Source organism: Megascapheus bottae, chromosome 10 (genome assembly GCF_031878675.1).
Source record: "Megascapheus bottae isolate mThoBot1 chromosome 10, mThoBot2.hap1, whole genome shotgun sequence".
In the NCBI taxonomy this organism is placed as follows: domain Eukaryota; kingdom Metazoa; phylum Chordata; class Mammalia; order Rodentia; family Geomyidae; genus Megascapheus; species Megascapheus bottae.
Window position 1 is genome coordinate 37,950,140 of NC_143518.1, and position 23,720 is coordinate 37,973,859.

At 52.1% G+C, this 23,720-nt stretch overlaps 1 protein-coding gene across 2 annotated transcripts; it reads right to left on the bottom strand.

Moving 5' to 3' along the window:
- Positions 1-1,388: 1,388 nt before the first annotated feature.
- On the bottom strand, positions 1,389-23,226 carry Lmna (lamin A/C). 2 transcript variants are annotated; one of them, XM_090340766.1, is made up of 12 exons: positions 22,616-23,226; positions 9,285-9,441; positions 7,160-7,285; positions 6,730-6,900; positions 6,442-6,567; positions 5,719-5,939; positions 5,409-5,631; positions 4,363-4,470; positions 4,130-4,249; positions 3,678-3,767; positions 2,670-2,939; positions 1,389-2,368 (listed from the first exon to the last, which is right to left on the bottom strand). In XM_090340766.1, exons 1-12 carry the CDS (start codon positions 22,969-22,971, stop codon positions 2,342-2,344), a joined length of 1,995 nt encoding a protein of 664 aa, XP_090196892.1. In that variant the 5' UTR covers positions 22,972-23,226; the 3' UTR covers positions 1,389-2,341. The 2 variants fall into 2 exon arrangements, with proteins under 2 accessions (XP_090196892.1, XP_090196893.1); XM_090340767.1 differs by lacking the exon at positions 22,616-23,226 and adding an exon at positions 14,379-14,470.
- Between the last annotated feature and the right edge of the window lie 494 nt (positions 23,227-23,720).

Here is a 23,720-nt window from a genome sequence, read left to right on the forward strand (position 1 = left end):
TGATCCCTTTCTCCTAGTCTCCTTTTTGAGAACCCACTCAGCTTAGAGGACAACACAGTTTTCAACATAACTTCAAAGGCTTTTATCTTTTCATTAACTTTAATTTTCCCCATTATCCTAGCTAGACATGCCCCACCCCTGTGCTATGGACCTAAAGTCCTGGCATGTTAGTCAGGGCTCACCACAGAGCTACACCCCTAGCTTTGATTGCAGACTCATTTCCCCTGCCCAGAGGACATAAACTTATAGTTCACACCACTTTATTGTTCTTTTTGAGATAGCGTTGTTATACATGTAACCTAGGCTGGCCTTGCAATCAAGATCTTCCTGCCTCTGCCTCTAGAGTGCTAAGATTACTAGCATACACCAGCACGCCTGGCATCAGCTACATTTTTGTTTGGAAGGGCACATACCAAGTCTCAATGCAGCCAGACCCTGGGATCTCTGCCACCTGCTGTGTGATCTTGGGTATCTTTACTGACATTCCTTTTTCTAGATCAAAGGGGACAATTAACTACTTCTCAAGATAGTATAGGAATCAAATAAGCTGGTGTAGAAGCCTGGGCAGGAAAATGCTTGAGACTTACCTCCATCTAACCATTAAAAAAGCTGGAAGCAGAGCTATGGCTCAAGTGGTAGAGTGCTAGCCTTGAGCAAAAATTCTCAGGGACAGCACTCAGGCCTGAGTTCGAGCCCCAAGACCAGCACACAGCCATCTATCTAGAAAGAACCATGAAAAATGATTACGATAGCTCATGCTCCCTGTTTGGGGGTAGTGGGAAGCTTTTCCTGGATCAGCTTCTCATGCCAGGAGGCCATCAGCCATCTGCTCCAGAGGTTTCTGCTTTTCCTGGCACATCCCTTTGTCCCAGCAGTGAGTCTTCTGACTCCCACTGGAACTTCCCTGAGGACACTCAATGTGTTGTCTTGCTCATTTCCTTCTCCCAAGCACAAGCTGGAGCAAAGGGCCATTAATGAACCTTTGTAAAGTAAGCTCTACTTTCTAACTGTCCCCTTGGCTGTCTTCCTCAGCTGTCCTTGTCCCTAGATTCTGAATGCCACCATTCTCAGATTGGGCCCATATTATGCTTTCATAGTTATGCCTAGCTAGGACTCCATTTTGAAAGTGCCCCGAGTGCTCCCTGGTTGGTGGATGGGAAGGAAATGTCCTCCTTCAGCTCTGCCTCCAGTGGGCAGGAGATTTGCATGATAGTCCTCTTCCTGTCGGAACCCACAGAGTACCAGACTTACAATTTGAGACTCAGGGGAAGCAGCTGGGTAGCAATGAGCATGAAGATGAGGTGACATGGGGCACTCATGTGTGTGTGTCTGACTCCCAGGACACATGGAGACGCCCATCAACAAACAGACACCATGGAAGCCAGGGATAGAAACAACTAGTGTATTGATTTGGGGAAGGGAGAAGGGATGCGGATGGGAAGTGGGGAGGCAGGGGGCTCCTTAGTGTTTGCCAGGTAACTCCTGCCGTAGTCCTCTACTTCTCTCACCTTCCTCCTCGGCCTTCCGTGGGGCCCCAGCAGGGTCTCGCACTTTCCAATAATCTTCCTCTTTCTCTCCCTGCATCCCCACTTGACTTGGACCTCCAGTGCCTGGACAGAGCCCGCTGGGGCTCTAAAGCTGGAAGAAGGCAGGCTTCCTACCTTCTTTCCTTCCCCCCTTTTTTCTATCTCCCATCTCATTTCCCATCTCTTGTCTACATAAAATACAGAAAAAAGCAAGCGCAGCTGGCACCTGGGAGAATGGACTTTCCCCGGGAAGGGGGCGGGGCGGGGCGGGGCGGGCAGGGGAGGAGCCTCAGCCAGGTAAAGTGAAACCGAGAGGAGACCAGGCCCTCCGGCTTCGCTCGGCGGTTCTTCCTTTGGAGCTGGCCTGGCAGCGAGCCAGCTGTCTGCAGTAGGCCGGTGGAGACGACTCCATGCCTGCCTCTTAGGCACCATGTCACAGGATCCCCGGGGTGGGGGCAGCAGCCAGGGCAGTAAAGCAAAAATGAAGCTCGGTAAAAGCATCCCTTTCCCTTGGCTCCTAGAGGAAGCCCTCTTTGGTTTTAAGGCAGATGCAGAGCTTTCCCAGAATCAGGGAAAGGGAGGGGAGAAATTAGCATTGAGATAAAGGCTTTTTTTTTTTTTTGGCTTGTGTTTTTCCTTCAGTATAAAACCACTGTAGAAAATAACTTCTCTTAGAAAAAAATATAGAAGAAAACCAAAGGGGGTATCTTTCTTTGGCTTCAAGCCTGCTCCCATGAGGTGTTGGGCAGGGGTTTGCAGGAGGTGAAGAGGAAGCAAGTGGCTTCGGCCCCTACCCCTGGCGGGCAGGTCCCAGATTACATGATGCTGCAGTTCTGGGGGCTCTATGAGAGAAAAGGGGGGAGAGGTGTGAGCTTCAGCGCCTGGGTCCCTCCTCTCCCTCCCTGACCCCTCCTCATCCCTCACACTGCGGCCCTGCCCTCGAGTCTGGGGCTCAGACAGGAGAGACAGGGTTCCGAGTGAGGTGTCCAGGACTCTGGCTGGGGGGGGGGTGTCCCATGGTGGGGGGCTCCCGCTCCTCCGGGCTGCGGAAGAGAAGGCACTCCCCACCAGAGGGCCACCTTGTTCTAATGTTCAATGACCAGGGCTCTGCCTAGAGGAGGTGGAGGCAATGGGATGACTCACCTGGGTCCGGGGCCTGGAGTTGCCCAGGAGGTAGGAGCGGGTGACCAAGTTGTCCCCGAAGCTGCCACCCCCACTGCCCCCCACACTGCGGTAGCTGCGAGTGACTGTGACACTGGAGGCCGAAGAGCCAGAGGAGATGGATCCGCCCACCTGGGCTCCCGAGCCGCTGGCAGACGCCTTGTCGGCAGGCTGCCCACAAGTCCCGCACAGCACGGTGCGTGAGCGCAGGTTGTACTCAGCGGGGTCCCCCGAGCTGCTGCAGTGGGAGCCCTGGGGAGGAAGACAAGGCTCAGGCGGAACAGCGAGTCTAGGACTGACTGCTCGGGCCCAACTCCCAGGGTCTAGGCTGTGGAGGCTTCCAGCCACTGAGCAGTAAGTTCTGCAACTGGGGAAGCCAGAGGGCAGTGGAGACTGGGGGGAGGGGAGAAGGGGCTGGGAGGAAGAATCTGGAAGGGGAGAAGGGTCAGGGGTCAGGAAGACTTAGGGACCAAAAGATGTGGCTTTGACTGAGTTTTAAATCCTCCATGCTTAAGAGGAAAGTGAGGGAGAGCAAGCTTACAGGACAGTGGGCATGCAAAATTAACTTGGAAGGGGAAAGGGAATGAGAGAAGACATTGTCCCAGGTCAAAGGAATGAAATGAAGAGATTTGCATGCAACAGGACTAAGGGAGGGACAAGGAAGGAAATGCATGCAACAGGAATGGGGGCGAGAGGCAGGGTCCTCGGTCCTCCTGTTCCCCCCTCCCAGGAGACAAATCCAAACCCTTGCTCATGGCTCCAGCAGGAAGAGTCCCACTCCCCTCCTTACCAGAGAAGGGAGCCCACACACCTGGGTCCCCTCATCAAGGTACAGGGAGGAGAGAGAAGAAAGGCCAGGGCAGCGAGTGAAGTTCCAAAACATTCTTTAATAATGAGAAGACTTTGGCATGGAAGGCAGGGAAGGCTAGCTCAGGCCTGGCTGGGTTTCCCACTGCGGGCTGAGCCTCAGCGGCGGCGGCTGCCACTCACGTGGTGGTGATGGAGCAGGTCATCTCCATCCTCGTCCTCTTCATCCTCAACCACGGTCACCGAGCGCACCAGCTTGCGCATAGCCACCTCCTGCAGGGACAGTGGACCAGGCCCGAGGGTTGGGGGTGAGGTCTGGGAAGGGACATGCAGCATGTTTCTCCATCTTGCCCATCTGGCACTTTTCTGGTGGCCTGCCGCTCACTGAGTCCTCGGTGGTACTAAAGCTATGGCACTCACTTGCACGGCTCTTTCTCTAACAACCCTCACTGGCTGGCTTCCTCCTAGGAGAGTTTCTGGGTGTTTTTGTTTGTTTGGTTGGTTCTGTTTTGGTTAGCTCACCAGAGATGGGAGAATCCCGCCTACACAGATGATACTTGAGTTGGGAGTTTGCTCCAGTTTGGGGCCACTAAGGGGAGCTTTGCCCAGGAAGAGAGCAGGGGCAGCATACTCACTTCCCCAGTGGAGTTGATGAGAGCTGTGCGAAGACTGTTCCCACAGCCCCAGGTACTCTGCGCCTTCCACACCAGGTCAGTAGGGGGGCTATGAGTGGCCCCAGCTCCGGAAGTCCAGATCTGAAGAAAGAGGATTAGAGGAGGTTGCTCATTTCAGCGTCTCTGTCCTAACCCAATCCATCCCTAAGTCCACTCTGAAGGTCACCCCAAGTCCTGAAAACACTGCCACTCACCGTCACCACCTGCCCAGCTTTCAGAATGAACTTCGGTGGAAAGCGGTAAGTCAGCAAGGGATCATCTCCATTCTGGCGCTTGATCTGCCAGTTGCCCATGGACTGGTCCTGCCAGGAAGGAGGGGGAAAGAAAAGGAGGATTGCTCAACCCAGCTCTTAGGTTAATCTCAATTGTCCAGGCAGACTGAGCATATTTACACTGGTGGTCCCAGCTGCTTGGAAAGCTGAGCAGCTCAGAACCAGCCCAGGTATCCTGGTGCAACCCCATGGCAAAATAGTAATAGCCAGGCACTGGTGACTCACACCTGTAACTGTAGCTACTCAGGAGACTGAAGCCACCCTAGGCAGAAAAGTCTGAGACTCTTATCTCCAGTTAACACCCCCAAACTGGAAGTGAAGCTGTGGCTCAAAGTGGTAGAACATGAGCCTTGCACAAAAGAGCTCAGAGACAGAACCCAGGCCCCGAGTTCAAGCCCCAAGACTGACAAAAATAAAAATATAATAGTAGTAGTAGAAAGCCTGAGCAGACTTGCCATCACTCATGATTAATGGCTTTTCCCTCTCCCAGTTCCCCTCCCCCATCATCATTCTGCCCCTCAAGGATCACAGCTGTGTTCATAGACACCTATGCTCTGCCAGCTCCTGATATGGTGTGTGTGTGTGTGTGTGTGTGTGTGTGTGCTGGTCCTGGGACTTAAACTCAGGGCCTGGGCACTGTCTCTTGAGTTGTTTTGCTCAAGGCTAGTTCTCTACCACTTGAACCACAGTACCACTTCTGGATATTTTTTGGAAGCTAATTGAAGATAAGAGTCTTACACTTTTCTGCCAGGGCTAGATTTTGAACCATGATCCTCAAATCTCAGCCTCTTGAGGAACTAGGATTATAGGAGTGAGCCACCAATGCCCCCAGCTACCCTGATACTTTCATCTTTCATCTCAGATACTTATTTTACAGATGAGGAAAATACTGCTCTCTGAAGCTAAGCCAGTTCAGGAGCCACAACTGCAACTCAGCTGTTCCCTTGGACCCTGACCTAGGAGCCTACCTCATTGGACTTGTTGCGCAGCCGCACAAACTTGCCCTCCTCATCCACCTCCTCCACAGCTACGCGCCCACTGGTACGAGCATGCTGGGAGAAGCTGCTGCGGCTCTCAGTGGACTCCAGCTTGCGTTTTTTGGTGATGCTGCCCCCGCTCTGAGTCTGGGATGAGTGAGAGGAGGTGCGGCCACGGCTGCGCTGCGAGGTAGGGCTGGGGGACAGGCGAAGCCTGGGAAGGGGAGACCAGACAGGAGGCTTAGCCAAGGTCAGTCACAGGCCAGAGGCCACCGTCAGAACGTCTGAGCTCCTAGCTCACCTTTCCTCCTCGCCCTCCAGGAGCTTGCGATAGGCATGGATCTCCATGTCCAGAGCCAGCTTGATGTCCAGGAGCTCCTGGTACTCATCCAGCTGCTGCTGCATCCTTGCCCGCATTTCAGCCATCTCTCGCTCCTTCTCCGCCAGCAGCCGCCGGCTGGTGTCCCGCTCACGGGCCAGGGAGTCCTCTAGGTCCCGAAGCTTAGCCTCTTTGGCTGCCAGCTGGGGGCGGGGTGAGGGGTGGGGAGGGAAGAAGGGGGTAAGGAAGGTATAATGTAGAGGAGGATTGTGGGTAAGGCATAGGGGCACCTGGACCTCGCCAGATCTCCAGGCTCTTATCAGAGCCCATAGCAGGCTCTAATGTGACTGCGGCCAGTGAACAGGAAGCCCTTGCCAATATCTAACTGAAATCTCATTCTGTGGCTAGACCCCATCTCCTCCTGTCACACGAGACCAGCCAGCAAGAATAATAAAATAGGAATACTACGAAGCTTTTAATACCTCACACTACATGGTGTTATGGTAGATCTGTGAGTCACAGAGGATGTGAATAATCTCCATTTCAAACAAAATCAGAGCTCTAAATCCTAGGTCCCTTCTCCTGGTCTGTGGTCCTCTGAGCCTGTCCTGTCCCTCTAATTCCCCTTTCCTCTCTAGGAGGCTTCCAAGTCCATCCACGTCCACCCAGACATAGGCCCTTGGCAGGAGGCTGAGCTGGGCTCACCTGCTTCTGCAGCTGGCTGAGCTGGGCCGACAGGCTGTCGATGCGGATGCGGGACTGCTGCAGCTCCTCGTGGGCAGCTCCTACGAGATTACTGTTCCTCTCCGCAGACTGCCTGGCGTTGTCCAGCTGCAGGGAGCACACAAAGTTCAGACTACAAGGGCAGAAAAGGCTGCATCGGTGCTGCAGCCTCAGAGCCTTGGTCACTATGGGCTCACTGCCTGCTACCATATGATTGGTAGGAAGGCACATTCCTCTGTGGCAGGGAGGAAAATGGGGAAGAACAAGCACCTTGGCAGAATAAGTCTTCTCCAATTCCTTCTTGTACTGTTCCACCTGGTCCTCATGCTGGGCCCGCAGCTCCTGCAGGGCATCTGCCAGCCGGCTCTCAAACTCACGCTGCTTCCCATTATCAATCTCCACCAGCCGGGTCTCATGGCGGCGCTTGGTCTCCCGCAGCTCCTGGAAGTAGGGAAGCAAAGATACAGAGACCAAAGTCAGAACTAGCTTTTTAACTGCCCAGATCTTGAAGGCCAAGCTTCCTCCGCTGACCTTACCCACACTTTAACCTGGGAGCTGGGGGCTGGCCACTCCTCACTCCAGTCACACAGTGTGGTTCAGGGAGATGAGCTCCCATCCCCAGCTAGCTGACTGCCAGCCCCATAATGGATGTCTATAACCGCCCATCCCGGCCTTCCGGCCTGCACAGCACAATCCCTACCTCGCTGTAGATGTTCTTCTGGAAGTCTAGTTCCTCCTTCAGGGTTTGCAGTCTGTTCTCAGCATCTACCCGCCGCAGCATCTCATCCTGAAGTTGCTTCTTGGCCTCACCAAGGGCTGCCTCCAGCTGAGAGGAAGTAGGTGGAGATCAAGGATTGGGGTTTCAAACAGGAGCCTGAAGGAAGCTGAATAGTAGCTGTGCCCAAGAATGCTTTCTACATGTCTAACAGATCTAGGGGGAGAGAGGGCTGTGGGTGCCAATGGAGGTAAGGATATCCATTCATTCACAGTGAGTAGTCTGGGTCGGTACTGTGCTGCAGAGCCAAAGATAAACCCTCACCATCATAAGACCTCACTGCCCTGGCATAACACAATAGTTGCCATGAAGAAAGTCTGCACAAAGTAGAATGGGAATATGAGGGAAAAAAAATCAAAGTGTGCCTGGTGGGGTAGGAGGTCTGGGAAAGCCTCCCACAGGCTGAAGTTTCAGGAACCAGGGAGGGACCCTATCCTGACTGTAGGAACAGACAGACCCGTGTAAAAGAAAAGTCAGAGTCATAAAAAAGGGTACATACGGGCTGGGAGTTTGGCCCAGTGGTAGAGTGCTTGCCTTGCATGCACAAAGACCCGGGTTCAACTCCTCAGTACCACATACATAGAAAAAAAAAAGCTGGAAGTGGTGCTGAGGCTCAATTGGTAGAGCTCTAGCTTTGAGAAAGTCCAAGGACAGTGCTCAGGCCCTGAGCTCAAGCCCAGGACTGGCAAAAAAAAAAAAAAAGGATACATACATGGTCTGGGATCTCAGGAAGATTAGCCCTGCTGAAGCCTAAAGTACAGGGGACTGAAAGGTGCATCTGTACCATCAGGTATAATCTGGGGCTGAATTGTGAAGAGATGCCTTGTCTCTGACAAGAAGCTCTGAAGGGGCCTAGAGAGTGGCCTAGTAGTAGAGTGATTACCTAGCATGCATGAAGCCCAGGGTTTGTTTCCTTGGAACCACATACAAAGAAAAAGACAGGGCCAGGTGTTTGGCCTACTGGTAGAGTGTTTGCCTAGCATGCACGAAGATCCGGGTTCAATTCCTTGGTACCACATACATAGAAAAAATGCCAGAAGTGGTGCTGTGGCTCAAGTGGTAGAGCTCTAGCCTTGAGAAAACCCAAGGACAAAGTTTAGGCCCTGAGCTCAAGCCCAGGACTGACAAAAAAAAGAAGAAAGAAAGAAAGAAAGAAAGAAAGAAAGAAAGAAAGAAAGAAAGAAAAGAAGGAAAGAAAGAAGGAAAGAAAGAAAAAGACAGAAGTGGTGCTATGGCTCAAGAGTAGAGTGCTAGCCTTGAGAAAGTTCAAAGACAGTGCCCAGGTCCTGAGTTCAAGCCCCAGGACTGGCAAAGAAGGAGGAGGAAAAGAAGGAGGAGGAGGAGGAGGAAGAGGAGGAGGAGGAGAAGCAGTAGCAGTGGCAGCCATGGCAGCAGCTCTGAAGAAGTCTGAGTAGAGGAGCATCAGTTGACATTCACTTTGGAAAGTGCAGGCTGGTCAAATACAGCCAGGAGGGCTGGGGAGGGCAGAACTAAAGAAGGCCCAGCCTTGATTAGGAGATCAGCTGGCTGGTGTACTATGGGGGCAGGGCACGGGAGAGAGAGTGCTCAGCTTGACTACTGACTAGATGCTTGGCTCCTTCTGAGCAGAGCAGGTTATGAAGATGGGAATAAGCCAGCTTCTTCAGTTGCCCTAGCTTGTCACATGTGGAATGAGAGAACAGTATTTTGAAAGTGAAGGCTGCATACATATTTGAAGCATTAGTGACCTATGTCCCATCATTAACCATTATCTCCCCTTCATGATCAGACTGATCCCCTTGTAGAACCACATTTCACTCCTCCTTTTCTTTCAGAGGTGAAAGACTAGGCACAATTCACTGCAAGGTTAAATGGAAATCATTTCACTCTCTTTGTGCTAGATCCCATAAGTGGATGAAGAGGGAGCTAGGCTCAGGATGAGCAAAGTGATGCCAGGACAGGTGAAAGGTCCTGGAACTGTGCCACAGGTCAGACCAGACACCACTAGGGAGAAGAGTGAGTGTGCACTCATCAGGTTGGGACCATGGGAATGCCCGAGAGGGTAGCCTACCTTGGCCACCTGTCCCCGCAGATCATGCAGCTCGCCTTCCAATGTGCGCTTCTCACTGAGAGCAGTGCTCAGTGCTGCCTCCTTGGAGTTGAGCAGAGCTTCCAGATCCTTGAGCCGGGCCTGGGCTGCCAGCAAGTCACCTTCCTTCTTGGTATTGCTAAGGAAGAAAGAGAAGAATGGGTTTCAAAGGCATCCATCTTCCCGAATTCAACAGAGAATTGCTGCTGTTTTTCTAACTGCCAGCAGAGGGCGTCCGAGCACTACATTCTTTGCATCTGCTTGTGTGGGGTTAAGCTCCCCGGATCCCCCAAAAGCCCCTACTTACTTCTCCACCCTTCCCATGAGTCAGGACTCAGGAACGTGCCTGGGGCCCAGGGCAAAGCTAGATCCCATGATAAAAATGTCTTTCCCATTCCCCCCTCCCATTCCCTCCAAAAGAGACAGGGGCACCTTTGTCTCCAGCCCCTTCCCACACAGGGCCTTAACTTTCTCCTCCCTGGACTCCACCCATTTTCCATTCAGCCAAGCTTCCCACCCTCTAAGAAGCCAGACAGCAGGCAACTAAGCTCTCAGTCCTGAGGTCCACAAGTCTCTTCACTATTTGCTCCCCAAAGGTCCCTGTCCTTGGCCTGTGAGGAAAGGGGACTAGAGCTTTGGGAGATCTGGGACAAGGACAATGAGGCATAGTACTGAACTTTCTTTCTCAGGACCCAGTCTGGGTCCCCTGTTCAGGGCAGAGCAGAGGGGTTCCAGACTCCATAAGTGCCCTGAGAGAAGTCTAAGCTTGAGCCATTCATCTGAAGCCTTGGCAACTGCCTCCAGGTGTGGTTCTCAGGCCTCTAGGTCCAGCCTTAGACCTCCAGGTCCTTGAGCCTATTTGCTCCTCAAAGTAGGAAAAGCTTTAGCTAGACCCAACCACACAGACTGCCTCCCTCATCTTCTAGGTTACTTTTGCTGGTGAACAGAAGGAGGAAGAAGAGGAGGAGAAAGAGGAGGAGAGGGGCCGCGAGTTTGGCCTAGTGGTTAAAGTGCTTGCCTAGCATGCATGAAGACCCGGGTTCGATTCCTCGGCACCACATACATAGAAAAAAGCCGGAAGTGGTGCTGAGGCTCAAGTGGTAGAGCTCTAGCCTTGAGAAAGTCCAAGGACAGTGCTCAGGCCCTGAGCTCAAGCCCAGGACTGGTAAAAAATAAAAAAATAAAAAAAGAGGAGGAGAAGGAGGAGATAGAGAAGGAGGAGGAGGAGGAGGTGGTAGAGAAGGAACAGGAACAGAGAGAGACAGGTTCTGCTTTCTTTTCTTTTTGCCAGTCCTGGGGATTGAACTCAGGGCCTGAGCTTCTTTTGCTCAAGGCTAATGTCCTACCTACCACTTGAGCCACAATGCCACTTCTGGCTTTTTCTGTATATGTGGTACTGAGGAATCAAACCCAGGGCTCATGCATGCTAGACAAGCACTCGACCACTAAGCCACATTACCTGTCCTGTTATTTTCTTTAAGACCTCAGGGGGGACCCCAAAAACTTTCTCAACATTAAAGTCTTCTCACAAGGCCGGGAGTTTGACCTAGTGGTTAAAGTGCTTGCATAGCATGCATGAAGACCCGGGTTCGATTCCTTGGTACCACATACATAGAAAAAAAGCCAGAAGTGGTGCTGAGGCTCAAGTGGTAGAGCTCTAGCCTTGAGAAAGTCCAAGGACAGTGCTCAGGCCCTGAGCTCAAGCCCAGGACTGGCAAAAAAAAAAAAAAAAAAGTCTTCTCACAAATATACAGGAAAAGAAGCAGCAGACCCAGGAATAGGCCAAAAAAGACCCAAGGGCCTGGATCTAGTTGCCATCTATAGCGTATCCGGTCCTCAAGCACAAGCCCACCAGGGCAGGCAGGAAAGAGGAAAACTCGATGTGAGCAGGCAGAAAAGATCCATGCCTGGAAAGAGAAGTCCAGCCCTGTCAATGTTTTGCCATTACAAAAGCCTTAAGTAAGCTCCATGAGGCCTTACTGTGAAGCCAGAGAGAGAGAAGGTTAGGCTTCTACAAGGGCATTTGAAACAAAGAGCCAACTGGACTCCACTTGTTTGGAGAGGTACAGGACACCCAGAGGATCCGGGGAAGGGAGCTCCCCAGCCTTAGTGCTTGCTCTATCCACCTCTCAAGACAAATTAACTGTGTCTGTCACAGCCGCTTCTCCTGCAGAAAAAGAAACCCTTCCAGAACCAGATGTCTCCCCTCCTCCGTCTCAGCCTGAAAAGCTAAAAATAAAGTAAAAAACCCAGCTCAGGTTTTGGCTGCCATCCGGCCCAGCCCCTGGCTGGGAGCACAGCCCCAACTTTCCATGACTTCAGAACTTTTCCGAAGCTCAGGCAGCAGCAGGGGGAGGGAAAATGAAGAAAAACTGCTGGTAAACTGAAGCGACCCTGCAAACACAGACTCTGAGCTTCCTGGGCTGAGTCCAAGGCTGGCAGGGGCTTCCCGAAAGAGGCCTCTCCACCCTCAAGGCCAATGGACTGCAGCTGGCTGTGTGGACTCTGAGAATTTAGAGAAAGAACTAGAGTTCCTACTCTAGACCTCCTCCTTTTACAGATAAGGAAACTAAAGCACGGAGGGTAGATGGCCCTGTGTCAACGGCTGCAAACCATGCAGGTAGTGTTCCAGTCTATTCTGGTCATTGATCTAGGACTCCTCTTCCTCCACCTCACCACCTTCCTAAGTCACAATGTCTACACAGAATACAGAAGCCAGGAGGAAGAGGAGCACACTCCCCAGCCAGCCAGCCAAAGAGGCAGGAAGGAAGAAGCAAGTCCTATGGGTACCTCCCCTCAAACCTACCTCCCATCCACTAGTGAAGGAAATTTTAGGATTCTCTTTGGTGATACTGTTTCTTCAACAGTGTCCAGCAGATACTAAAATGCCCAGTATTTGTCCTCCAGGAGCTTATGGTTCAACATATACAATTTTTTTTGCCAGTATCAGGATTTGAACTTAGGGCCTCAAATTCTCTGGATTTGCTCAGCTCTCCCACTACCACTTGAACCATGCCTCGAGCCTGGTTCTTTGATGTTTATTTTTAGAGATAGTCATAAATTTTTCTACCCAGGCTGGCTTTGAACCGCCATCCTCCAGATCTCAGCCTCCTGAGTAACAGGGATTACAGGTGTAAGGCACAGGCCCTTGGCAACAGGGTTGCCTCATTACATTCTGCCACTCCCCAAGCTGGTGGTGTTGATAATTGTAATAATATACTGTGATGTGTTGCTTAACAATGAAGTTACTTCCTAAGAGGTGTCATTAGTTGATTTTGTCATGTGATCATAATGTGCTTGCACAAACTGAGACAGCTGTCACTGGACAACAGATCGAATCTATGGGACAATGGCAGAACCACTCTTTATAATCTATATGTGAGTTGTTAACTAAAACATTTAATGTGGTGCATGATTGTCAGAACAAACACTTATCAGAGCTTATCATGTACCAGGCATTGCTTTAAATATTGCAGTGTCAACCCAGTTAATCTTTACAGCCATCCTCTGAGGGTATAATTATGGTGTGACTGTGGAGACTAAGGCAGAGGGAGAGAGTTCCACCCAGGGACTGCAGCAGGTAGATGGCAGAACTGGACCTCAATGCTGTGCCACACGTGCTATGATACATTTTCGCCAACTAAATTAACACGATATATTAGTCACCAACTAAATTAATGGATCTGTTTCTCTTTGCATCTTGGACATTTTGGTTAGTGCTAGAAAGACGATAAGACTAAGACACACCCTGCAGATGAGAGAAACCATGAGTAGAGAGAGGTGAGGAAGAGCTTTTGTGGTTTTCTTAGCCAGAAATGGGGAGCTCCCCCCACTTGTGGGGAAGAAGCCACTATCACTCATGAGCTTATGACTCAGACTTCTGAAACTCTGTGGCAAAGGAACCACACGCACACTCAAAGAAATGGTCTGGACTAAGCAAAACCTAGCCTCATGTACCTCCTCCCTAGTCCTGCCTGTCCACTACCAAACACCATTTCCTTCTTAGAACCGGTGCTCAGACGTAGTAGGACCCAAACAGCTACTGGCCAGGCATTCAGCCACCGAGTGGTGAGGCTGCCCCAGCAACACTAAAGATGGCATTGGGGAAAGCTGGTGGCGTGCTGGGCATGGTGGCCCCGCGCTGGTATGGCAGGGCTGATGGGGTGGAGCAGGCCAGGGGAGCTAGGAAGGGGTGGGAGCCTGGGGCTCCTCAGGTGACTCATGTTCCAACAGACAATACTAGGGCAGGGGTGGGGAAATCCTCTAGTGCTCACAAGGGAGACCCTGCTTTGCCTGAATCCTGTTCCAGGCCCGGTGCCATGCTACCCAGTTCTTCCTGCTCTCACATCCTCCATGTACCCCAAGCACAGGAGTGGCTGAATCCCAGATGCCTTTGGAAGCAAGAAGGGCAGGGCATCCTGTTTAACGCATCCCAAAGCTGGCAAGTCCCATAGCTGAAGGAGGTGGTGGGGAGCAGAGGGGGAACGAATACGTTAACTAGACCTGGCAGTACGTGACCAAGTCGGACGTCCCGATATTCAGAAGGCTGAGGCAGGAGGATGGCGAATTCCAGGCCAGCCTGCAGCTGCCTAGCAAAAACCAGGTCCCACCAGAGGAGCAGATAAAGGGGGAATGGGGAAGTCAGAAGAGCAAGGTTGACTTCTGAGGGGACGAATCCCGCTTCTTTCATGGCTGCTTGGGGGGGGGGGGGCGGGAAGCGGCACCAAGTGCCCACAAAGAGGCTGAATGGGCGCGCTGCCAGGCCTGGGCTCTCACCCGCCCACTGAGTCACCCTCCTCAGCCTAGCAGATGCCAGATATGGAAGGCAGGCGGCCGCAGGCCTGTTTGGGCCTGGTTGCCAGGAGCAACGTGCGAGGCCTGGAGGGAGAGGCCTGCACTTCCTCCCGGGCCTGGGAGAGGGAAGGCGCCACGGCCTCCAGACCCGCTCAGAATGACCAGTGGGAGGGGAGGATGGACGAGGGGCGGAGGAGGAGCCCGCCGGCCGCCCGCCACAGACTCCACGCCGGCTCGGCCCCAGCCAGCCAGACCACCCGCCCCGAGCGAGCCCGGCCTCACCAGCTCGGAGTGTTCCCCATGGCTGGGCGCGCAGTCACGGGGGAGGGCAGAGGTCTCGGAGCCCCCGGGCATTTCCTGCCTGCGCGCGGAAAGGCGCCCCCTGTGGCTGGGCAGAGCCGGGGTGGGGGGCTTCGAAATCCCCACCCAAACCGCCACCCCGCCTGTTCCCCACGCCTCTGGTTCCGTGGTGGCTGTGTTGGTTCTTGCTGTGGTTGGTTTGTTAACATTAGGGGAGACTGAGGCAGGAGGATCCTGTTTAAGGAGAGAGGCTGGGGTGGTCTGCATGTAGTTCAGTGGTAAAACGCCCAACCAAAAGGAGGTCCTTGGATTCAGCCTCCACCACAGACAAATAAAAAGTGGGGAGGGAGGCGGATTTTGAGGAAAGTCCTTGAGATCCTTGTCCTTGTCATGGATTCCAGGCGAAAGCTGGGAAGTAGAGGTGTGGCAAAGAGCTTGCCTTGAGCATAAAAGATCAAGAACAGCACCCACGCCTGGAGTTCAAGCCTACGGACCAGTACCCTCCAAAATAAGAATCATTTCCTTTTACTTAAAAATTGTATGTGCTGAGCATCCCAGCTTCAAGCCAGCCCAGCAGACTCTTATCACTAACTAAAGACCAAAAAGCTGAAATTGGAGGCATAGCTCAAGTGGTAGACCTCCAGCCATGAACAAGCAAGAACTCAAGGCCCTGAGTTCAAGTGCTAATACATGTGTGTGTGTGTGTGGTCTGAGGCTTTTTCCATATTTCCTCTGAATACCTTCAACTTGGTAATCCACATGCTCAGGGCTTCTAGAAAGACCTTCTTCAGGACCAGTTTCTGTAATTTTACAGATAAAGAAACCAAGGCCTGGAGAAGGAGCAGGCCAGATAACCTGCTGACCAGGTTAGCTGGGAGTATTCATAGCAGGCAGAACATAGTGGGCAGGACTGGTGGTATAGCTCAGTGACAGGATACATGCTTTGTATGTATGACCCTGTGTTCAGTCTTCAGCAAGGGAAAGGAAGGGGAGGAGAGGAAGGGGAAAGGAAAGAGGAAACGGAGAGAATAGTTGGGTGTGATGGCACACATCTATAATCTCAGCACTCAGCAAGGTGAGGTGGGAGAATCTGAGTTCCAAGTCAGCTTGGGCTACATATTAAGACCCTGTGTAAAAAACGAAAAAAGAAAAAGGCCACAATGAAGGCAAGCTGGAGCGAGAATAACAGCCAGACCTAGTTAGAAGCCTTGATCTTTGCCTTGCTGGAAGACTCCAGAGTAACAAAGGCCTAGTGAACCCAACGCTTCTATCTACCCTTAAATATCACACAGCTCCACAACTGTGTGCTACCACCAAACATATCCTCTGCTTGGTTTCTTGGCTGATCTGTGGGTCTATGACCGCTTTCAGAAATTGGGTAACTAGCTTCCCTACTCTGGCATTCAAGGCACTAGCTCAGGAAAGGAGTCCTTGAAAACAGGAACAAAGAGGAGCAAGTGTTCCAGGAACTTAGAAACCTTTGGAGATTTCCCCAAACCCCACCCTGTCAAGTTCTGAATGTCTTCTGCCCAGAGAGGCACATGTGCCTATGGCTGGCAAAGCTCTTCTTCCACACGCCTCTTTTGGGCGTGACACCTGCCAACTATGCCTGGGGTCTGAAGTCTCTCAGATCACCTTCCAGGGCAGCCAGACTTGCAGCTGTCCTCCCCAAAACAAAGCCAGCCTTAATTCCCCCAGTAGGAGAGACTGTGGTGAGGGGCTATGGTGCCCAGAGCAGGCTAGGAGGGCTGTTGACATGTTCAGACACAACTCCAATAGAAGCCCTGGGTCTGGCAGGGGGCCAGGCTGAGTCACAGCTGCTGGGTGTATCAACGTGGCATTGTACAGTGGAGGAGAAGCCTAGAGCCAGGGGCCAGGACACAGGGGTCCTGGAGAATAGACAGCTGGCCTCCTCACCAACTATCCTCTGCAAAGCCCCTGGCCAAAAGTCTGCTTCCCATCTTACGAACTCATCTCTCTAGAAATTCCGGTGTTGTCACAAAAATGCAAGGATAGACCAAAGAAGTCCTAAGAGGGGAGAAAGGAAGGATCCTGGCCAAAGAGTGGGGGATGCTCACTAGAAGTTCACTCAGCAGTCCCTTCTGGGACTTATTAGCCTTCCATCTGGTGGCACATAGTAATTAACCATGACAGCACCAGGGGAGAATGGGAGCCACACCCCAAGCTCAGGACAGGAAGTGAGGGAGGGCCTGGAAGTTCCAGTCTCACTGCATTCCAACTACGCTTTGGAAGATGTAGCACCTCTCCCAGCCAGCAGGGGGTGGCAGTGGAAGAGCTTCTGGAAGAACAAGTCTTTTTACACCAGTAACCTCCTGGCCACTCCCCAGAGCACAGACCCCTTGAATAAAGAGTCTCTAGCTCCTCTATGGCAGCTCTTAGGGGACACCACTTGTCCTCCACCAAAAGCACACTATGGTTTTTCTTGTTGCTACCTGAATGAACTTATCAAGGAAAGCCCACACTTCAGCCAACTCTTCCTGATTGGACAAACTTTGGGTCTCCAGTCCACTCTGCACTCTGCCCTCTACCGTGACTCAGCTCCCCTGCTGGGCCTGGGATCCTAGCCAGAATTATTCCTGGCTACGGCAAGCAGGATTCCGGCTTCCTCTCTCACAGCTAGACTCTCCATTGAGTGAGGAGACTTTCCCCACACCCTGTCCTCTTTTTTAAGGGACTGGTAGGGGACAAGACCTCCTCATAGCCTAGCCTCAGGTTAGGAATCAAATGTAGGTAGAAGGTAGGCAAGGTCAAGGGCACTGTGCACTCCCTCTGGCTCCAGGCTTGTGGTCTCTAGTCACATGTCCTCTTACCTGGCCAGCTCAAGGTACTGTTTACCTCTAGGGCCTCCCTTCCGGCTCCCAACTCAGGTGAATCCCTGCCAGTCATTCCTTACAAGGGTGACACTCCCTTTCCTGCTACATGATACAGCCCTTTGCACTGTCCAGAAAGGAGAGGCAACTGAAAGAATTGTCCTTTCTTACCAGTCACAAAAACAAAGCATATGCCAAAAGAGTAATGTCCCAATAATTCCAATAATTAACCATTTCTGTCTTTGGAAAATTGAGTACTAGTGATTTTTTTTCTTTTTTCTTTTTTTTTTTTTTGCCAGTTCTGGGCTTGAGCTCAGGGCTTAAGCACTGTCCTTGGACTTTCTCAAGGCTAGAGCTCTACCACTTGAGCCTCAGCACCACTTCCAGCTTTTTTCTATGTATGTGGTACTAAGGAATTGAACCCGGGTCTTTGTGCATGCTAGGCAAGCACTCTACCACTAGGCCAAACTCCCAGCCTGAGTACTAATGTTTTCAATTCTACCGCTTGTGGGAAAAATTCTATTGAGAATAACACTGGCTACTACATTCACCTTGATTATATTGTTTTACTACTAATACCTTAGTACTTTAAAGATCTGTGTTCTTACTCTGTAGGTCATTACACTACTTTGGAAAATAAGGAATCTCTGGAGATCTTTTGCTCTAACTTCCTTTTCTTACTATTTGTTTCTGTATTTATTTTTAAGATAGGGTCTGTATATTTAGCCCGGGTTGTTCTTGCTTCCTTTTCTTTTCTTATTCTTTTTTTTTTTTTTTTTTTTTTGTGCCTGCCCTGAGGCTTGAACTCAGGGTCTTGGTGGTGTCTCTGAGCTTTTGTGCTTAAGGCTGCTGCTCTACCACTTTGAGTCACAGCATCATTTCTAGCTTTTTGGTAGTTACTTCTTGCCTGGGCTGGCTTTGAACCCTGATCCTCAGATCTCAGCCTTCTGAGCAGCTAGAATTACAGGAAGTGCTACCAGTGCCCAGCCAGGTTGTCCTTTTCTATAGGGAAAACCAGATAAAGGAGGCTATTAGCTCCAGGACATACAACAATTTAGTGAGCCTAGAACTAGGGACACTGACTCACATAATCTACTGTTTCATTGGTGGAGCATGCTCTTACTAAGGGTCAACAGATCTTACAGCTTCCACAGATGTCTCCAAAGAATCCTAGAGCTTGGTCCATGTCACCTTCACTATACTTCTTCAAGCCCAGAAAGAGAAAATGAGAGGCATCTCTCCAGTCTGACCTTAGAAACCTCAGGGTTGGCTTCTGCAGCTGCTAAGTAGTGAGGGGTTACAGAAGAGGAGGAAGGAGGGGGAACAAAGGGCACAGTCGGTAAGTGAAGGCATCTCCTAGCAGTTGTCATCCCAGCTGTCCCAGGCTTTAGCCATGACACTGAGCTATTGAATCACCATAGGCAAGATTAGGGCAGGCAATGGGTTCACCCAAGCAACACTCAGATTCCTGAAGGCAGAAGCAGACACTAGGGGGCCCTAGTGAGGTTTGACACGGACTACCCTTTTGAATTCCTTGAGAACTTCCCAGGCTAAGCTTCTCCCTTTTCAATGACAATAGGGAGTTAATACCAGGAGGCATCCTCAGGTGCAGGTGAGGGCCTTAGAATCCTCAAAGATTGCCATTAACCTACAGGCTTGGCCGAAGGGCATATAGGCTCCTTTCAATCTAGGCAATTCTCATGACAGGTTTGTTTGTTTTGTTTAACTGGTACTGGAGCTTGAGCTCAGGGTTTGGGCACTGTCCTTTAGCTCCCCCCCCCCCCAAGGCTAGCATTCTATCACTTCTGGCGTTTTGGTGATTAATTACAGATAAAGAGTTTTAGGGGGACATTGGTGGCTCAAACCTATAATCCTAGCTACTTAGGGAGCTAAGATCTGAGGATAGCAATTACAAGCCAATCCAATCTAGGCCAGAAAATCCATGAGACTCTTATCTCCAGTTAACTACCAAAAAAAGCCAGAAGTAGATCTGTGGCTCAAGTGGCAGACTAATAACCCTGACAAGCTCATGACAGCACCCAGGTCCCTGAGTTGAAACCCTAAGACACACACACTTTAGAGACTTTCTTGCCAGATTGGCCTCAAACCTCAATCCTTAGGTCTCATCTTCCTGAGTAGCTAGAATTAAGCCATAGGTACTTGGGGGGTGTGTGTGTGTGTGTGTGTGTGTGTGTGTGTGTGTGTGTGTGTGTGTGTGTGTGTGTGTGTGTGTGTGTGTGTGTGTGTGTGTGTGTGTGTGTGTGTGTGTGTGTGTGTGTGTGTGTGTGTGTGTGTGTGTGTGTGTGTGTGTGTGTGTGTGTGTGTGTGTGTGTGTGTGTGTGTGTGTGTGTTTTAATGGTATTAGTTGAACTGGGCATCCCCTCATGCCTGCTTGCTAGGCAGGCACTCTACTGCAGAGCTATGCCCTTAACAAGACAATCTTTAAACCTAGATTCCAGTCTCCCAGAGCTCTCTTATCTCATGACCTATGGCCTAGCAGGATTCTCTGAGCCCCCATGAATCTGTACCTTTATCGTCTTGCTTGTCTACATGAGGGCTGAATAAGGCGAGCAATCCAGGAAGGAAGTTGTCCACCATGAGGGTCTCCTGAGGGGAAGACCTGCTTCTGCTTTGAGGGCATGGGATCTCCCCATTTCTGACTCAGCTTTTCTCCGCTAGTTCTGCATGTAAAGGCACAGACTCTGGCACCATTCTGCAAACCAAGCCATTACTCTAAAATCAAATTGGTATTATTTTTACTTGTGCCCAGTGCCTGTCCAGAGCCCTGGGTCCAGACTACACCAGAGATTCTACAGAAGGAAGCAGGAAATGGATCCTAGAGTTTGCAGTGAGAAGAGGAGCAGAAGATGCAGATATTCAGGCCTCCAAGCTTCCCTTTTAAATTATGTGATCTCCACCCTGTCTGTTTGTCTCTAGTAAAGAGGATAAAAGGAAGGAGGTGACAGCATGAGTCACTCACCCAGGTGTCCTAACCTGTGGTGAAGCCCAGCTCCAAACCTGGACTCCAGGTAGGATTTCCTTTAGGCTCTCAACCTTCCCATCCTCCCCACACTTTGGGTTCCAGAAGAAAAGCAAGACAAGGGGAAGAAAGGGAAAGGGAAGAGAAGGGAAGGGAGGGAAATGAAGCAAAAGGGAGGGAGGTAGGTTTCGTTTTGTTTTGTTTTTTTTTTAGTTGTAACTAGACAAGAAGGGGCCCCAAATTCCTGGGTGTGGTACCAAGGCTGAGTCAAAGATTGTCATAAAATGTCACGGACAGCTGTGCATCCCATCTCCAAGTCTGACCCTGAACTCTTTGAGTTCTAATTAAACATTAAACTAGAGACCTTTCCAGGTGGGAGGGTTGGGATAGTGTATCTTTTTTCCCTTCCCCAAACTGGTCGTTTCAGCCATGTCTCCACATCAATCTGAGCACCGCAAATACTAAAACGAACAAGAATCCTGGATTTTTCTTACTGTGGACACAGGAGGACAGACACTCCAACCCGATAGAGAAGAAATCTATTCCTCCTCCACTAGCTTGAGATCCAGGTGTTCAAATCCACCCCTCTTGCGGAAGTCCAGGCTCTCCCGCTAAGATCTTTGGGAAAGAACAGGAGCAGGCGGCTAAATATAACAAGTACACACATCACCCCCCCCCTCCGCCCCTACTCCATGTGCGCATGCACACATACACGCATGGCTGGTGTCCCAGGCCTGGACAGCTGCCCCAGGAGGCCCAGGAGACTGGCTGGCATGGCTAGACAATCAAGAGGCTATAGACTCCACAGGCCCCATCCCACATTGTTTGCCCTAGATCTGTTATGAATATCCTTTGTAGAGATGGGGGGGGGAGGTTGCTAGTTGAGTAAACTAGTTTAGAACACTAATTGACTCACTGGGACTTCCCTACCTTTCTTGCTAACTTAAGTTGTTCATACCACTCATGGAAAGAGCAGGTGATCCCTTTCAGGAGAAACAAAGGTTGAACCCATCTCCTCACACAACTTTTATCCATCTTTCAGAAGACTGGTGAATCTGCCTTTGATCACCTGGGGTTAGGGTCTGGGATCTGTTAAGGATAGAATGACAAACCATGGATACCTAGAGGGGCTCCTGGAAGAGCATGAGACTGAGATAATGCAAAGAAAGGGAGATAAGGAGGAGAGGTTAAAGCCATCAGTCTGTTAAGGGTCTCCATGGTCCTTTAGTACTCTTGGCTCTGGGTCTACAAAGAAAGGAGAATGAGGAGAAGGAAGCCAAACTATTGAGGGCTGATAAAAGAAGGCCCAAACTTCCAGGCTTCCAAAGGCATTTTTAGAAAAGAAGGTGGAGTCAAGTAGGGTGGGGTAGGGTGGGGCAGAGATGGGTGAAGTAGGAGTGGCTTACAGCTTCCAACGGCTGGATTTCAAAAATGTCTCTGTATTCCAGCAGTTTAATAAGACAAAGATCTCAAGACGTCAGAGGTTGAGGATGGGCCAAAGCAAAGACTGCTCTAGTTTGACTGGAAAAATAAAAATGGCTCACTCCAAAGAGGGAGGGAAAGACAGAGCCCCCAGCCTTCGAAAGATACCAGGCAGGGGGCCAAGTGAGGGGGATGCCCCAGACTAGGGCATAGCACAACTTCCGGAGCTTGAAGCCTCTGCCCTCAGTCTCCCTCCCTCCTTTGCATTCCAGGGCCAGGCAGGCCAAGGGCTGTGTGGGAGCTGCGGGGGACCTGATCTGGTTGGTGCTCTTCTGGTGGGCCTGACAGAACCCCAGTGAGGTCTCAGGCACTCAAGATGGGAGAGAGAGCTTCCCATCTCTTACAAAGAACCAAGAAAAGTCATGCCAAAGGAGCCATCACCATGCTCCTGGAGGAGGTCAAGGGAGCTGTCCTGTCTTGGTGACCCTTCTCCAGCACCTTTGGACTGATGCCAGTTTGGAATTCAGTCCTAGTGGGTAGCGTGTGTTCAGAGCCAGGTTGGAAAAAGTTGGCACAGTGCCAAACAAGTTATAACAGGACCCTTTCACCCATTCCATTGTGTCCTGGGTGCCCAGAGTTCCAAGACCTGGCAGGGCCAGTTTGGCCTTGCTGGAGCCCTTCCCCCAGGCTCGGAATGGCTGTCAAATGCCCATCCTGACAGAACGCCGCCCTGCCACCAGCCTTTAGTTGGCCGGGATGCCCCCACCCACCCGCTCCCGGGGACCCCTCCCCTCTGCGCCCCGTCTTGACAATTCCCCTCGGCAGTGCCAGTCACGGGCTGGGGGCAGTTCTGGAGAGGAGGAGACTAGACAGCAAAGTTACCAACTGCCCCGGGCCCTGCGGCTCCCTTCCTGGAGCCGTCCCCGGGCGCCGGCCAGCCCACCCTCTCCACCCGCGCCGGCACGCCGCCACCTGGCCCCACTCACCGCGCTTTGAGCTCCTTAAACTCCTCGCGCACTTTGCTCAGCTCCAGCTGCAGGCGGGCCCGCTCCTTGGCCACCGAGTCGAGGGTCTTGCGGGCATCGCCCAGCTCGGCCTCGTAGGCCGCCTTGATGCCGGACACCTCGCGGCTGACCACCTCTTCAGACTCGGTGATGCGAAGGCGCAGCCCGGCGTTCTCGGTCTCCAGCGAGCGCACGCGATCGATGTAGACCGCCAGCCGGTCGTTGAGCTCCTGCAGGTCCTCCTTCTCCTGCAGCCGGGTGATGCGGGTGGGCGACAGCGGGGTCGAACCGGCCTGCGCCCCGCTGCGGGTGGCGCGCCGCTGGGACGGGGTCTCCATGGCCGGCAGGTTGGCAGTGCTGCCCTCGGGGCAGGGGTCCCGGGAAGGGCACGGGGCTCACACCGAAGGACAGCGACGGTGTAGGGGCGGAGCGCGCCGGGCGGCTGGCTCCTGGCAGGCGTGGGGATCGGGGCCGTGCGCTGTCAGAGCTCGGGACTCGGGTTGGCTGGGGTAGCTGCGGCTCACCCGCGAACACTGAGTCACCGGCGCCGGGGCCGCGGCTCTAATAGGTCCTCCTCTACCCGGGGGAGGATCCACTGCTCTTAAAGGGGCAGTCGCAGACCGGTAGGGGCAGGGGCCGGGGCAGTGGCTTGGGCTGGGACAAGGGCACCGGGCGGGAGCCGTAGCCGCGGGGCGGGGCCCGGACCGCGGTGCCTGGCAGGCCGGCCCCGCCCCCTCTGAACGCCCGTTTCTGCTCGGGGTTTGCAGTCTAGATTCTCCGTGTTCTCAGCTTCAAGCTAGCGCTCAGTGGCCTCGGGCCCTCTGGGGTAGAGTGCAGAGCCAAGGGGTGAGAGTGGGGTGGGCAAAGCGCAGGGGTGGGTGGGGAGGGGAAGTGGGTGCAAAGCAAGAGAGGGGACCAGGCAGGACCGGGAGCTGGCCAGGAATGGGGGGGGAAGGGCTGAAACTGGTGCCCATCCGAGTGACTCACCCTCTCCCAACACTGGCTCCCCCTTCCCTCCCTGTAGTAATCGTGAGTCACCTTTCCCCCAACCCCCACATGTGGGCTGCCCATTCAGAGCTGCGGCTCC